Genomic DNA, 16746 nt, shown 5'->3' with positions numbered 1-16746 from the left:
CTGCCAGTAGTTCCCAGATCGTGCCCATATCCTCTGAAAATTACAATGACTGGCCGTCGCAAACGATCACGCCTTCGTCCAGCAACCTGTTCAACATAAAACCGAGTGCAGACGATGAGACAAACCGTGAGACAGATACGAATACATTGGATAAAACCACCACGAACGTGTCCACGAAAGCCCAAGAAGAGCATTACTCAGACGAATCCTCGGCCAGCTTCGACTTCACCATCGAAGCTGAAAAGATGGTCTCAGCGCTCTGCAACATATCCTCGAACGATATTAACAAGGAAGAAACGAAGAACGACAAGCCTAACTCGACGCCACTGTTCAGCGGAGCCGGTGACACAGCCTCGAACAAGAATTCTTGGTTTACCGAGTTTTGCTCGGATTATGGAACTGGTAGGTCGATAGCTACCCAAACTGACGAACCATGCATCGATAGGACACAGTATCCAGAGCTGCTGAGGAAAGTGATCTATTGGGGATGCACCGAAGCCGAGATCGTTCTGAATAACAACTCCAAGTCGAATCCCAGGTGTAGCTGGCTGAAGAATCTCTCTGCGGCCACCAAAACGGCAGTCACCAAGTCTTCCACCTGTTTCCCAATTTTTGCTGGGGATCGTGTCTTCGCCAGCGACTTGATAAACGCTCTGTTACGAATCAGCAACGGCTGGCTCGTCCTGGATAATTACCTGAACAAGCAACATTATCCGAGCCTGAACGACAAATTCGACTGCGAGTTGCTCAGATGCTTCCGCCTGTGGGAAGAGAGTACTCATCAGCTGCTGAATCAGATCGTGCAAACTTTCCTGAAGCTCGAGGAGAACAGCGATGCTTCTAACCTGGAGCAGAAACCAGAATCATTTGGAACCTCTTTTCCAGGTGACGTTTCAGTTTACACGAATGGCGACTTGTTCGATCCGTCATCGACGTCGAATACGTCGAAACAGAAGTGGAATAGTAAAAAGAACGGGCAAGATTCCTGTTCTAAAGCAGCCCAGTCGTCGACCGGGAGCCTACGAAACTTTGGCCTGTACAACGTGAGCCAGGAGAAACAGTCGTCGCAGAAAGAATCGAAATTACGAAGTAAGTGGACCGTTACTGAGAATCTAGTGACAATAGACAGCACGAAATCCGTGCCTGATATGTTCTTAGGGTACGCAGAATCCGGGGGTCAGTCGAACAGTAGATTTCGTTCGAGAGGAAGTGCGTCATCTGCGAAGACCGACACATCAACCCAATCGCTGAACGCGGAATTTTTTCATTTGAGAAGCAAGATTCTCACGGAAAGCAATCAAGATTCTTCGAGACAATGGTTATTCAAGGAAAAGAAACAAGAGTTCCCTGAAAATAAAGTTTCGCCGCAAGATAACGTCGACGCTATTTTTAGACTGCAACGTCAGTTAGATGAAAATTGTGAGAGCAATTATGCTCAGAAATGTTTGTCGAGGGTGGAATCGTCGTTTCTGAACCCTCCGATTAGCTTAGAATCTATGTACTTTCCTTCTACTAACGACCCTGAAAATTTTTATCCTAGTTACGCTGTTTGCCCTCCCTATGCGGTAAATTATGGTAACAAAAATTTGAAAAGCTTCGAACAGAATCGCAGAAATAAAACAAACATGGATCTAGTTTACGTTGGCAAATCGTCCACGAGTCAGTTAGAATTAGCCGCCGTGCCGAAAGATAAGATGACGTTACTTAGCCAAATCGAGCCAAGCATTCCAGAGAAATCATCCGAGGAGATGGCAGCCAACTTGTCAGCTTGGTTCGCTAGTATGAGGAACTCCGATAATCGACAAATTCCTTTCATGGACTTAACAGATATGAATGCAGAAACTGTTATACCACAAGGGTCAGCGCGAGCAGACATGTCAAAGAACGCAATGGATCTGGGTAGCTGTATCAGGCAGTTGCAGATCGATACGAATCGCCAGTTTCAAACATTGCAGAACATACAGAACGTTCAGTCTGCACCTTGGAACCCTTACAACTTGATCAATAATCGTGTCCACGTGCAACAAGTTCCCGAAGAGTACGACAGTTCCGAAGACGTTCGAGTGTACATGAAACCAGGAAGCTATAACGTGCCAAAGAAGAGGCATCAAAGAAGATCCAATCGTCGTTTGGAGAACTCGTCATCTCGAAACGCTGCCAGTGGATCTGGAAGCAATCATCGTAATCATTACGCCAACAAAGAGAAAACCTACTGTGCTCCAGTATCCTCGACCCCTGTGTCTCGACCTACCACAACATCTACCAGTGTTAATGCCTCTGCGATAAAATTACCATTCCCGGCGACACCCATAGTACCACCTCCGACCTTTTCCCTGGAAAATTCACCCAGGATCTTGAAACGCTCCGACATCACCAATTACGCAGTGTCCGAAGATGTTACTTGGAAGGCGGCGTGTGCTTCAGCTGAAATTTTGTTAGAGGCATTGAACGTGAAGGAAGATACGGATATAAAGAAGAAGAAGGAAATCAACGATGGTGTCGCTGGTACCGAGAAGTGTGAAGCTGTTAGAAAGGACGATAACGCAGACACAGCGCCCCAAGTGGCGCAGGACCAAGAGAAGATGGAAGAAAGTTTCGCCAAAAACTTGAAAGACAATAACGATGGTTGCCCTGGTGTCTCGAGCTACGAAGCATCCGAAGACGACTCAGGCTCGACGAATCATTTTTCACCCAACACGAGTACCAACGAGGTTTCACAGTTGTCTGGTAACAAAAATGGTAATAATTATAATCGCTTAAAGTGTATTCTAAACATTGCTTTTGTCAGAAGAATATCTACATTCGAAACTTCTCGTTCCTTACGCGTCACTTTGCGAGTGAAAAAGTAAAACGTGCGCATGTTGCATAACGACTGTGTCATGTTCAGCAGTACCCTGTCGAGTAATGCGAAGCGTTGAATTTAATCGTTTAACGAACATTTTTAATCGCTTTAATGATACTAGAAGGACGGAAATTCGAGAGCTTTATATTTTCGTATAACGCCAAATTGATTTTGAGTTAGTACACGTACCATGCATCTTTCGAAAATCAAATTGCATTAATTTTTGTTTCATGCGTGTAAAAAATTTAAACGTAAACGAAAGTACGTGTCACGTGTCATGTTAAGGCAAGACTTCCGTTCTTCCAGCATTAAATATCGCAATATTTTATGCAGCTACCCGTTAACAGGTTCTCGTAAAATGAATATAAAAACGGATTCGTGGTTAATCAAAACTTTGAACAACGCAAACATGGCGAATAAGCAGAAACGACGAAAAAACAATGCTGTTCCCCATAGTTCGGAATCGTCGAACAGCTCCGTGACGGAGAATGAGCAAGCGACACCTATCGTTTCGTTGGTATCCAACAGTACCGTAACAACAGTCGCGACGACCACGACGGTGAAAAATCTGCAACAAACCTTATGCTCGAGGAAAAGTTCGTGCATTTCTCTGAATAATGATCAAACAACATCGGAAGAAACCGAACGTGTCGTTGGGAAAGCAACTTACTCTGAAACCGTTCGACGTTCTGCGTCTTTGAGCACATCCTTTTCGGAAAAAAAGGAATTCTGCAAGAAGAACAAGTTAAATATTGCCAACGTGTCGACGATTTGCAGCACTGTGATACCGATACCTGGACGCAAATGTCAAAGAAAAGATTTCGAAAAATCGTATTATCTCTTGCATAATAGATCTCGTAAGTGTTCCGGGAAGAAAGCGACGAAAAATTGCGAAATCAGTGATTCTCCGGTAGAGGGAACATCGAGATCTATAATCGCGATAAAACATGGTAAGAAGAGAGAAAACTCTGGTTGCATTGAATTCTTGGACGGGAAATTTGGCGGTAAAACTAGCGACAGAGGCTGGTCTGTGTGGTACAGCTCGAAAAGAAAGCAAAGCCTCAGTCCTCTTGTTCTTAGCAAATTAGAGATGATACATCAAACAGTTTGGCAAATGGAAGAAGCAAAAGTTTTCAAGTGTCCATCTTCAGGAAGCAGTGATGGTACTCAATCTTCTACATACACGGTTAGTCCTGTTTGTGTACCACTGCTTTATCGGTACAGATCACAGATTAATGGTTACATAACCTCATTTCAGATTGAAGATTATTGCAAAGTTATTAAGAGTCCGATGTTCCTGGAAACAGTTGAGTACAAGTTGAAGAATCGAGTTTATCATAAAGTTGAACACGTGGTTAGAGACTTTCGTCGTATTGTTTATAATTCAAAATTATATCACAAGGTTCGTAGTCTATGTTATTTATCGACATATCAACTTTTACTGCAGTTGTAAAAGTGTAATGCGATTGAACTATAGTTTTCGCGGTAAACGATATTCGATGTTTATTCTAAATATATTGTAGGCTATACTGTATAGGAATTTTAATAAAACCGCAAATGGATCGAGTGTTACGACTTATTGCAATTTTTTAATATATTAACAAATGCCATAGCTTCTATTATAATCATTATTTATTGTTATTAATATTACTTAATCCTTAATCATTTCATCGTAGGATGATCATGATCGAGTAAAAATAATCGAAACATTATCGAAGAAACTCGAAGAACTATTCGAGGAACATTTTGCAAGTTGGGACTTCGACAATATTAGCGGTAGTCCAAGGGAAAGTTCGCCAGTGCTGCATCGATTTAAGACGTCTGGACAAAAACCGGTAACTGGACGTTACGGTAATACGAAGAAATGTCCGTCTTCTTCGATCACCGAAAACATATAATACCATTATTGTATGCTTTTCTGCGACATCAAACCGCATTCGAAGAATTATCGTACCAATTATTCATGATGACTTCTCGTTGCGCACCTGCAATTCATATTATTATTAGATTAACAGATAACTAATTGCATCAAGTTTATGTAAAATTGTTAGATTCGAAATCGAGTATATTTGTAAGGATCGATCATAATAATACGCTCTAGTCACGCAACAATTTGCATTGTTGTTGCATCATAAGCGTTCCACGGTTTTTCTTTCGCAACGTAGCTTACTCTGTTAAAACATTTCTCGTTTGTTTTCAAAGAAGCGAAAGTTTAAATACTTATTTTTCTGGTACATATACCTGTATAAGATAATGCATATTGAATGTGAAACAAAACAGTTACTTAATTTTTTTATATCATTGATATTATATTTAAAAAAGATAGTAATATTAATTACCTAATAATGTTGTAATAACCATAGCCTAAAACTTGGGAATACACAATTGGCTTTAAAAAGAAAATAATTTAACCATTCTGTCTTAGCAAGATTAAAACACGATTAAACAAAAGTAGTGAAAACGATTGAAATATTATAAGAATAAAATAATTGTTCATTTGTAAAATGATCGATATGCGTGAAATATGTTATAAAAGAATGAAAAGAAGAAAAATATTATAATATCAAATTGTATTGTCAAGCATATAAGGAATTGACCAAATAAAATAATTTAAAACAATGAAAAGTCCCGCGTTATAGTCATGGAAGAAGACCGCATGCGCAGTATGGGCGCTATAATCGGGTAAAGTTAATGCGCACATACCGTAGAAATGTCAGTTGTGCGGTTCGAGTAGTGTGCGCACATGGATTATAATAATGTCAAACACCAAGAGCACGGAAAGATGGCGGTCGAGCGGTAATTTTGTGATGCATGGGGTGTAGTCTATAAATGGTGTGTCTTACATTCCCAAGGGATTTATCAAAATCATAACATTATCGTGCAATGTGACTATATACTGATCACGACCGTCCTGTGAAGCAGATCGTGTCAATAACGGAAGGACAACGACGGAGAAGGATAGAAAAGATAGAAGGAGCAAGAGAAAAGGAGAATACAGAAAGAGAACGGACCCAGTTTGCACGTAACGAGTGTAGAAGCGGTTCATTGCTCCGCTCTAACTTGTCGCCAAGATGGATTGGGAGTCGATCACGGTGGCGAGTCTTCATCTGACGATGACCGAACATCAATATTACGAAGACATTTTTAGTTATTGCTGTCAAAATGCAGACAGCGACAGTTTGTCGATGATCAAAGTTGCCGAACTACTACACTCGGCAAGTTTACCAGAAGTTGTCACAATGAAGGTAAATTATATCTACTCAATGCACGTAGTCTGTCAGCTGTTAGTTTTCTGTCATACGCGCAGTCACAATATTGAATTCGTAAAATCTCATTAATCGTATCGAAGTGGGCGTTTAATTTGTCAAACATGATGTGATATCGGGAAATTATAATACCTCATGAAGGTTAGGATTAAAGAACGGTTACGTGGGGATTATAAGCATAGTAGTTAAATAACAAACAAAACAGTTACTTTTTCATATCTTATAGTCGAAAATAAATCAAATAAAAAATTCTTCAATGACCGATTTTGATATAATGACAATATTGATATGTTATTATTTTCAACACATCTATTTTTAAAAAATCTGTAATAGAAAATTAAAAAATGAAAATTGTAATATTTATTAAATATAAAAAAATATATTCATTTAGGAATTCGATTGAAAAAGATATTAATTTCAATATATTATTTTAAATGTTTATAAAATACTGACCAATGACTCAAAATAAAATTTAGATTTATAAAATATATTCAAAATAAGTAATATGAACCTTGAATTAACAGTGTATTTTAAATAAAATAGCTTAATAATAATATATTAAAAGGCAATCATTTTGTAGTTTTAGGTACTATATTTGATTAATAAAAAAAGTAGGAATATAGAATAAAAATTTAAGTTTTTAAATCTTCAATATGTTCATATATATGCGTAAATAGATACCATATGTTAATTTAATTTATTGCTTTTCATATAATGCTCAAAACAGCATGTTTATAATTAAAGTGTTACAAAAATGTAAAAGTATTTATTTAAAGCAGATAAATTTAAATAAAATACTAATTATGCTTATTAGCAAAATACGTTCTTCTGATTTATAGATATTGGATATTTGTTTTGGAGCTAAAGCAGCACACATTGGTGCGTATCTTGGAAAAATACAATTTTATGTACTATTGAAGCTTGTAGCAGCTCATCAAGCAGGAATTAGCATTCGTAAAGAGATAATTACCATGCCTTTGGATGTTATCACTTTACCAAGATTTACTTGGCCAGCATCTGAGGAAGAAGATGGTAGGAGAAGTTCAGACTCAAACAGGGCTATGAAAAGTCATCGTCATGCTCCTGAAAGTACTACAGAAAGTGAAAGTGAAGCAGAGTCTCCAATGGAAACTGGTGGTAGTACAGATTCACCAACACCAACAAATAGTATAATACAAGACAGAAACAATGATATAGGTGGTAAAACAATATTAGATTCTGTATCTGGAGGTTGGCAAGGATTGCTGGTATCAGAAGAACAGAGGCAGCTGTTAGGAACTGAAGAAGAGAGTTCAGAACGTCATAGCAGTGATGAAGGTGATGGAGATGGCGATAGCTCATTTCCACCTGAAGAAGTATGGATAATTAGTGATGAACAGCGCGAGTATTATGCTGCTCAATTTGCCCAATTACAACTTGATCCTGACGGACTCTTACATGGTCCCATAGCCAGGACATTTTTTAGAAAGTCTGGACTTCCTTTAGGAGAACTTAGTCGCATTTGGCAACTAGCAGATATAACCAGAGATGGGGCATTAAGTATACAAGAATTTTTTGTGGCTATGCATCTTGTTGTGTTACGAAGAAATTATGTGCCTCTACCTGATGTCTTACCTCCATCCTTATTAATTCCTTTGCTTAAGCAAAAGACTGGTCCACCACCTGTTCCACCAACTACAACCACTCAAAAAACTCCACCCAATACCACTGGTACTCGTGAAAGAAATAAAGAATGGACAAAATTTGTTGATTCCCCAACTGGAACTAGTAGTTCTTTAACTAGTCCTGGGTTGCAATTAGTGAATTTTGATTTTCAAAAATCTTCTGTTGAAAAAGATCCCAAAATTTTGCATCCTGTACCATTGCGTTTGACACCAATTCTTGCTTCTGGGGCAAATGGTAATAGTAGCAGCTGTACTACGTTAGGAGATGATGATCTCCAACGTACTGCAAGTGCAATGGTGCAACGACCTCTTATAAAAAAACCACCTCCACCTCCTGAAGAAGCTACTATAGTGACTCCAAAGAAGGAACCACCGCCTCCACCACCACCCAGACCATACAGAACACATGCAAGAAGTTCTAGTCTTGATCTTAATAAATTAGGTATATGTTGCTACCAATACTCTGCGATACTTTTCATCGTGGCTGAGAAAGCAAAGTTTTACGCTTCAAACTGTGCGCGTGTAGGGAAAAATGGTCAAAGTTTCCTTGGAGCACCTCCACTAGTTCCACCAAGAATCTCTCCCGGAATCGTAAGTACTTTTACCTATTTTGTTAACATTCGGTTATCAAATGCTTACATTAAAATTATTAATAATGAAACCTGCATTTAATTAAGCTGCTTTTTTACGGATCTGCACAGTAGATATTTCAGATATTTTACATGTCGTTAACAATGTTATGGATTCAGAAAGTTAAAATATGTAGGCAAAATTATTGTTGTAAAAAAAATTTTGTCATATATCTCTACTACAGACTTCACCTCGAAAATTGGTTGGTCAAAAAAGTGAGGGAGAGGGACAAAAAACCTTAAATGAAAGTCAAGGTTTTGTTGCTGATTTTTCTCACTTTTCTCCAAAGAGTGAACTACCTGAAAATCCACCTTTGGAAACTCCACAATCACAACAATTTACTGGTGTCTGTGGTGCATTTCATATTTATAGAAAACCCAGTCCAAGTAAGTTATTTTTTATTTCTATTTTAATAAAATTTCAATATATTTCTACAGGCTCCAAAGAATTATTATTTTTTATCTTTTTACTTTATTTATAGAGCGAGAAGGAGGAGATGAAGATGTTCTTAAAGATGAAGTAGAAGAATCAAAGAAATTAACATTACAAGAGTTGCGAGAGAAGAACGCTGAACTGCGATTAGTTTGTGAAGAATTAACACGAGAGTTAGCGAGCGTACTACAGGAACGTATAAATCTTCGTGCAAGACTCTTAATTTTAACATGATATAATTTGTTATCATTTGTAAAGACTCCAAACTGTGAATTATCGATTTTTCCTAAATTTGTCGTAAAATCGAGTATCTCATGTGTCATGCTAGTCTAGAACATTTCCTTTTGCAAAGTTTCGTATATTCATAACAGTTAGCGTAACCAGAAATTAATATTACAAAGAAAATATTAATAAAAATTATCCAGTGTTAACTATTCAACCTATTTCCATTGTCATTTACTGTTGAAAACATTACTTAGATTTTAAATGTCCCTTTATATATTTTTAATGTTTTCATAATGTGTGGTTTGCTGATACTTATATAAATATTTGAATTATTTTCTTAAAAAAGGAAAAATAGATGTTTCTATGATTAGCAGAAATGTTAAAGAAATATTGTCAACAGAAATTCCTTGTGGTTACGCTATTATTCACATTTTCCTCTTTCACAGATAATTCCAGTGTGCATTATTAGAAGCGTGGGTACAAATATTATAGTAACATCTGCCACTCTCTAGCATTCAAATGTTATAGCATTTTAAAGTTCAGATAATTTTAAAAACTTATATTTTTTATTCATAGTATTATGCTAAATTGCTGAGAAATAGTTCTTTATATATTAAAGAGTTTTAAAACTTGAATAATCGCATCAAGTGATAGTGAAAGCTTGGTGGTTACTGTATACTATAAAAACATACTATAAAAACGAGTGATGGATGTTTATTGTTTATGTCAACAAAATGAAACTGTATTTTCGTATGGCTGTACAACCAAATTTTTCACAGCATGGCATAACTGATCGGTATTCCTAAAGTGTTACAATGTATTTCATTTCGTGATGATAATTGTACATAGCAAATAGAATTAGAACAAGGAATGAGAGAAAATGAAGTCTGCAGGAACAGAACATTCAAAGAATAAATATACTTTAAAAAGAAATGTTAATATCTTTAATCAATTTGTATGTTCTACTTTTGTTCTATTTACCAGATTATTCAATATATTACTTTTAAAATAAAGAATATCAGGTTCAATTATTTGCTACTGTTTTTACAGATCGTATGACTTCATTTGTATATAAAGACAATGCTCTTAGAAATGCTTTTGTTCAATACCACTATAAAAACTAATTTAATATTGCTGAGAAATGTTAAGTAACAGACTATTCCTTGTGCCATACCATATAATATTTTAATAATATTGTAACTAATATTACAGCCACTTCTAGTGGTTAAAAGCTGTTTTGTTAAAATTATTTAGAAATATTTCAATCAACAATCATACAAAAAAATCTTTTTGTAAGTGTACAGAAATTGTACAGAAAGTATATGAAGTTAACTGTTGATTTATTCCATTCCTATTATTCATGTAATCTTGTAAAAATGTACCAATACATAAAAAGATAAAGAAATGTTTGGAAAATTAAATAAAGCATTCTCTTAGTTTCATAACAATTTTTATTGATGTCAATGTGTTGAATGACAAATAATATTATTACAGAAAGAAATCACAAATATTTTAAAGTCTAGGTTGTGAATGTGATGAATGAATAAATGATAAAAGACAATTAAATGTAACATACATTACTTGTACTTAGGTAATATATGATACAAGAATTTACTTTGCATATGTGACTACACAACTTTCACAAATACACATTAAATTTGCATTTATATCTTATATTCACGAAAATATTTGAAAATCACGAATGAAGATTTAAATATAACGAATTCTGCTTTCTTTTGTACTTGTTTTGATAATTAATGCCTATACAATAGATAAAACTATTTTCTGTGCGAAAAAATGTTATACTAAAAAATACTTTTAATTTCATATTTTCAATTTCTGATTGGAAATTCTACTGGTTAAATATAATGATATTTCATTTGAATATGGTCGTATAATAAACATTATCATACAGACACGTTTACGGAGATGTGTTATATATAAATATATGATAAACTTTAGTTATCTTTCGTTTGTATGTACTTAATTAAGTCAACCACACGGTTAGAATAACCATATTCATTATCATACCAGGAGATTAATTTAACGAAGTTATCGTTCAAAGGAATACCAGCTTTAGCATCAAAAATACTGGAGTGGTTATCACCAATGAAGTCAGAAGAGACTACATCATCTTCTGTATAGGCTAAAATTCCTTTCAGTGGTCCTTCAGAGGCTTCCTTAATTTTAGCTTTAATAGCATCATAGGTTGCAGGTTTGGCAAGTCTAACGGTTAAGTCAACGACCGATACATTATGTACCGGCACACGGAATGCCATACCGGTCAGTTTTCCATTAAGAGCTGGAATGACTTTACCAACAGCTTTAGCTGCACCAGTTGCAGCTGGAATAATATTTTGTGCAGCACCACGACCATCTCGCCATAACTATTATACAAGAAAAATTAGATATGAAACAGAAATATCAATCATAAAATGAAGAAAAGCAGTTTTAAGAAGAACATAACATACTTTTCCAGATGGTCCATCAACAGTTTTTTGAGTAGCAGTAATAGCATGTACAGTAGTCATAAGACCCTCAATAATTTCAAAATTATCATGAATAACTTTAGCAAGAGGAGCTAAACAATTGGTTGTGCAGGAAGCATTGGAGATAACTTTGTAACTTGGATCATAAGCATCTAAGTTTACGCCAACGACAAACATAGGTGCATCGGCTGATGGTGCAGAAATGATAACCTTCTTTGCACCACCTTCCAAATGGGCCTAAAAGATTAAAACGATTAAAATATTTTTATATAAAGACTTATACTTAACTCTTTCTATTACATATAAATGTACAAATTTTTACATACAGAAGCCTTTTCTATGGTAGTAAAGACTCCAGTCGACTCTACAACATATTCAGCTCCAGCCTTTCCCCATGGAATAGCTTTTGGGTCACGTTCACTAAATACAGCAATCTTATTACCATTGACAACTAAGCAACCATTTTCAGCTTTGACTTCTCCCTTAAATCTACCATGTGTAGAGTCATATCTGAACATATATACCATATAGTCCAAACCAATAAATGGATCATTAATGGCAACAACCTAGTAATATTATAATAATTAAAACACTGAAAACAAAAATGTATAAAATTTATAAATTATTGAATACCTGACCACCACGTTCGAGGGAGGCCCTAAGCACAAGACGGCCAATACGGCCGAATCCGTTAATTCCGATTTTGCTCATATCGTCTTCTGTGCAACTGGAAAATGACCGGTTTAATTTTCGAAAATATATTTTTGATTCTACAAATATCCGTTGTCTTTGGAAAATTAATTTTTGCGTTAATGATATAAATGAAATTAATCGCATCATAAACAGCATAACCTCACATAAGTTTAATGAACTTTTTTGATTTATAATTTAATATTCATTGATTTCATATTTTCTTATCTTACACAATGTTGAGATATATTATATCAACTAAAAACATATTTATTAATTTATATATGCATAACTTCGGTAATTTGTAAACTATGATATACATACATATATAATATATTGATTTATTGTAATTTCAAATGTGTTTTGTTGTAAATATTATTATTCAAGCAAAAAATAGTGATAATGTAATTAACAAATATATATATGTGTGTGTATTGAAAAATACTTTGTTGCTTCTAATAATCTTACATTAATATAAATAATAACTTTTTAATATTAAATCAAATAATTTATTAAGAATCGAATAAAATATTGTAACTCAAATGATTAGTGCTGTAACACTTCGTTTAATATTAAAGGTCATTCAAGGTCAAAGAGATCTCTTAACGTCTTGTATCCATGCTATATTCAAAGACGAACGTGACCTTTTTCACATATTTGCAATTCAATTTTTAAAGCAATATCTATATACATTTATGTTCAACATATTTTATAATTACATTGAAACTTATCTTAAAATCAAAATTATGCAGTACACAACAGCATATAACATACATATTAAGATTATTCAATTTGAAAATTCATTATAATTTAAACTGAAAATAATAAAATTTAGTAGCTAGCTAAATTAAAAAAATGCAATTTATAAATTACTTAAGAACATGTCATAGATAGAAATATTAAATTGTGAAAGTGAAGAACTATAACTTAACGTTTCGAAATACATCGAAAAAGGATCGTATTGTATCTTAATATGTTCATATGTTCATTGTATCGTGTCTTAATATGTTTATCAAAATCGATTAATTTTCGGTTTTAAACAGTTAGTTGCATATTATTCAAGTATTCCTTGGAGCTAAAAGAACTGGGTTACGTGACATGATGAATATCAATGGAAGTATACGTAACAAATATAACGAAACGAATTTAATAATTCTTTGATTATTATATTTCTAATGATTATTTAATCAAAAAATAAATTTGAACATTTTAGAAATATATCCGTACACGTGTTCTCGAAGATTCTTCAACAGATTCTATATATACTAACATAGGAGAATTATTACAGGAAGATACTCGTTTTGAATGATGTCATATCAGCCGGTATGATGAAAATATATGTAGTATATGCTACGTAATTCTAGATAAAAGAATAGCATAATGTAGAAATATTACTTTATTCTGGATATTAATATCAAATGAAAGATTATAGCCTGTTATAGTGCATGAATATGAGGTAATGAAAATATTAATTTATGGAAAAACAGATTATGAATTAAAATTAAGTTGAAAAATCGTAATACTCACGTGCAGGAACAATGTGAATGCTACGCTTACCGCAAAAGCAGTGTCATTTGAAGGGCAGAAAACGGTAATATAACCAGCATCAGTTTTAGGCGTATGCGCTGTAACCGTTTCCTAGTTTCGTGTATTATCGGCTATACTCGGGTCACGTGAATCGCCTGCTTATTGACGTATTTAAAAGCGGCTAAATTTAAACATTAAAAAATTCAAATATTGAAAAAATGATTTAATTTATAATTTACTAAAAAGTGGAATAGATGGTATCGACTAAAAATTATTTTGATATATTTCTACAACATACAAATGTTATTTATACAATAAATTTATTTAAATCGTACTTTCGAAACAGAAATACTTATACAGAACAAAATAAAAAAAAAAATACAATTTTAATATGGCAGTAATCCTTAAATTAATTAAATTGGTAAGAAAATATAAATAGATTACATATTATAGTTATTTTACATAAAATGTAATCTTATAATGTATTCTTATTATTGAACAATATAATTAATCTTCACTTTTTTCTGTCTCTTGTACAGGCACTGGTATATTACCAGAATCAACTTGGTACATATATTTTATCAAATCCACTACACGATGTGCATAACCATATTCATTGTCATACCTGTAAACATTTATACTTTGGTTTATTAATTATTAAACTATGAATTTATTTGATTAATTTTCACATATTCGACTATTTTTCTCTCTATATTTACATTTTGTGATTAATAAATTCCAAAATTTGTCACAAAATAACTTGAAATAGCTACATTAAAAATTTAGGTTATTGTTATTTTATGATCAAAAGCAACAAGATTTCAATAAGCAATTTATAACTTATAAGTATTAATAAATTGTTAAATTTATTTGTACTGTATTTTGGATTATCATATCTTATATTAATATCAGAAATCTATCGATAAATTCAGGATTAAAATATTGTTCGTAAAATAATTTTTTCGTTAATAATTACCAGGCAACAACTTTAATGAACGTGCTCGTCTGTGGAATACCAGCTTTCGCATCGAAAATACACGAATAACTTGTGTTATTAAAATCGGATGATACACAATCATCATCTGAATAACTCAATATATCTTTTAGATCATTTTCTGATGCTGTTTTCATTGCCTCCTTCACTTCTTCATACGATGTCGGTTTATTAACCCTGAAATTAATAAAATTATTATATTCATATATAGTTACCATTAGTAATATAATAGTACATATTATATTATATTATAATATATTAGTAATACCAGTTATAATTAGCTAAGATTAACATTGGTATATAGAATTCGAAATCATTTTGTATACCAATTTTTAATCATTCATTATAATTATTTTGTATACCAATATTTGAATTGTTTACATGAATTTGTTTATAACAAATAAAGTAGAATAAATTTGATAATATTAGTGAAGTGAAAAACATATTATATCAATTACTATCATAAAGATATTTTTTATATATATTTTCATATTCTGCTTCATATAATTCGTGAAAGCATTACCTAAAAGTCATGTCACACAAGGAAACATTTGGAATCGGTACTCTAAAGGCTATCGCAGATATTTTGCCTTTAAGATCAGGGATAATTTTGTCCAAAGATTTGGCTGCACCTGAAGATGTTGGAATGATATTTTGCAGCGCACCTCTACCGTCCCTCCACGACTAAGATACAGATAAAATTGCGATATATTTTCTTAAGTTAGTAAAACAAATATCGTTATACAAGATAAATCAGAAAATATTACAATTGTAAACAAGATGCTTATTAACTATAATAAAACCTATTATAAGAATATAATGTTTGAAAATTTATTAGGCTACTATAAAAAGTAAATACATCCGCTAATAAATACAATAACAAATATCTATTTTATTTTATATTAAAATCCTGTATTCTTTTTCTTTTTTTTTTTTAGTTAAGTATTAAGTTCAATATTATAGGACATTTTAGCATTAACATTAAAACAGGTAAATTTTATTAATAGTGGTACCTATAATAGTATAGTAAAAAACAATGGTCATTCTATTTTTAAAAAATGCAGTCCACATTGATTGCAATAAACAATAGTAAAAGCAAGAATTGTTTCAGAAAATTTATAATTGCTAAAAATTTATATTTCATAATTACTTTTTCCCTTTCTATGGGCCCATCTAAAGTTCGTTGCATCGATGTTAAAGCATGTACACTACTGAGCATTACTTCAATAACTTCAAATTTATCATGCATCACTTGAATGATTGGTGCTGCACAATTTGTTGTACAAGAAGCAGCTGAGATTATTTTACCTTTTTTCGGATCATAACACGTATGATTCACGCCATAAACTATCATTGGTGCATCTTTAGAAGGTGCAGTAATAATCACTCTTCTGGCTCCACTATCCATATGTAACTACAATAAAATAGATATTTTCTTTCTTACTATGCTTTCAGAATGATATACTTGATATTAAAAAGTAGATTAAAGTTATAATATAAATTTTGATATTTTTGTAAAGATATGCCTTCAAAAATTGTTTTATAAATTTCATTATTTTTAAGTAATAAAATATAAACAATTTTTACATTTCAATGTATTCGAAAATGTACCAAATTTATGATTTATAATTAAAAAGCAAAAATAGCTTTGTTTCTTACGCTTGCTTTCTCTAGATTAGTGAAAACCCCAGTAGCTTCAATTACATATGTTACACCTGCATCTCTCCAATTTATTTTACATGGATTTTTTTCTTGTGATGTGGATATCCTATTATCTTCAACAGCAAAAATGAATTTAGGCATTAGTATGAAAGTAAAAAATTTATAATTTATTAATAAATTTTTTATGTTCTTATACTATACAATTATCATTACACTGTACATTATATCAGCAATTATATCAACAATTTAATATAATAATTATTTAATACTTAAATTTTAGTTAAATTAATTTTAATAAAACACTTACTCAATAGTAAATAATAAT

At 32.9% G+C, this 16746-nt stretch overlaps 4 protein-coding genes across 5 annotated transcripts in view; 2 read left to right on the top strand and 2 right to left on the bottom strand.

The window, feature by feature from the left end:
• LOC108549496 (uncharacterized) overlaps nt 1–4943 on the top strand; it is a 6517-nt gene extending 1574 nt beyond the window's left edge. Inside the window, exons 2-5 of the mRNA XM_017902888.1 lie at nt 1–2739; nt 3190–4028; nt 4101–4244; nt 4519–4943. The exon at nt 1–2739 is cut by the window's left edge and continues 621 nt beyond it. Coding sequence (XP_017758377.1) covers nt 1–2739; nt 3190–4028; nt 4101–4244; nt 4519–4740 — 3944 coding nt within the window. The 3' untranslated portion in view covers nt 4741–4943. The remainder of the gene's footprint in view (nt 2740–3189; nt 4029–4100; nt 4245–4518) is intronic.
• A 612-nt stretch (nt 4944–5555) lies between these two features.
• Reps (RALBP1 associated Eps domain containing) lies at nt 5556–9175 on the top strand. 2 transcript variants are annotated; one of them, XM_017902911.1, is made up of 6 exons: nt 5556–5674; nt 5765–6087; nt 6948–8214; nt 8299–8363; nt 8587–8788; nt 8884–9068. In XM_017902911.1, exons 2-6 carry the CDS (start codon nt 5914–5916, stop codon nt 9066–9068), a joined length of 1893 nt encoding a protein of 630 aa, XP_017758400.1. In that variant the 5' UTR covers nt 5556–5674; nt 5765–5913. The 2 variants fall into 2 exon arrangements, with proteins under 2 accessions (XP_017758400.1, XP_017758401.1); XM_017902912.1 differs by having other exon boundaries at nt 5556–6087; nt 8884–9175.
• A 1317-nt stretch (nt 9176–10492) lies between these two features.
• On the bottom strand, nt 10493–13839 carry LOC108549567 (glyceraldehyde-3-phosphate dehydrogenase 1). The gene is made up of 5 exons (XM_017902996.1): nt 13766–13839; nt 12182–12275; nt 11875–12114; nt 11531–11785; nt 10493–11446 (listed from the first exon to the last, which is right to left on the bottom strand). Exons 2-5 carry the CDS (start codon nt 12257–12259, stop codon nt 11018–11020), a joined length of 1002 nt encoding a protein of 333 aa, XP_017758485.1. The 5' UTR covers nt 12260–12275; nt 13766–13839; the 3' UTR covers nt 10493–11017.
• A 433-nt stretch (nt 13840–14272) lies between these two features.
• The window catches only part of LOC108549473 (glyceraldehyde-3-phosphate dehydrogenase), a 4107-nt gene continuing 1633 nt past the window's right edge, over nt 14273–16746 (bottom strand). Inside the window, exons 4-8 of the mRNA XM_017902862.1 lie at nt 16419–16534; nt 15910–16173; nt 15283–15443; nt 14742–14936; nt 14273–14390 (exon numbers count right to left, since the gene is read on the bottom strand). Of these exons, the coding sequence (XP_017758351.1) occupies nt 14273–14390; nt 14742–14936; nt 15283–15443; nt 15910–16173; nt 16419–16534 (854 nt within the window). The remainder of the gene's footprint in view (nt 14391–14741; nt 14937–15282; nt 15444–15909; nt 16174–16418; nt 16535–16746) is intronic.

The sequence above is a fragment of the Eufriesea mexicana genome, unplaced genomic scaffold (assembly GCF_001483705.2).
Source record: "Eufriesea mexicana isolate 0111107269 unplaced genomic scaffold, ASM148370v2 scaffold2087, whole genome shotgun sequence".
NCBI classification, from domain to species: Eukaryota; Metazoa; Arthropoda; class Insecta; order Hymenoptera; family Apidae; genus Eufriesea; species Eufriesea mexicana.
Note: the sequence above shows the minus strand (reverse complement) of the source record. Positions and strands in the feature narration are given on the sequence as shown.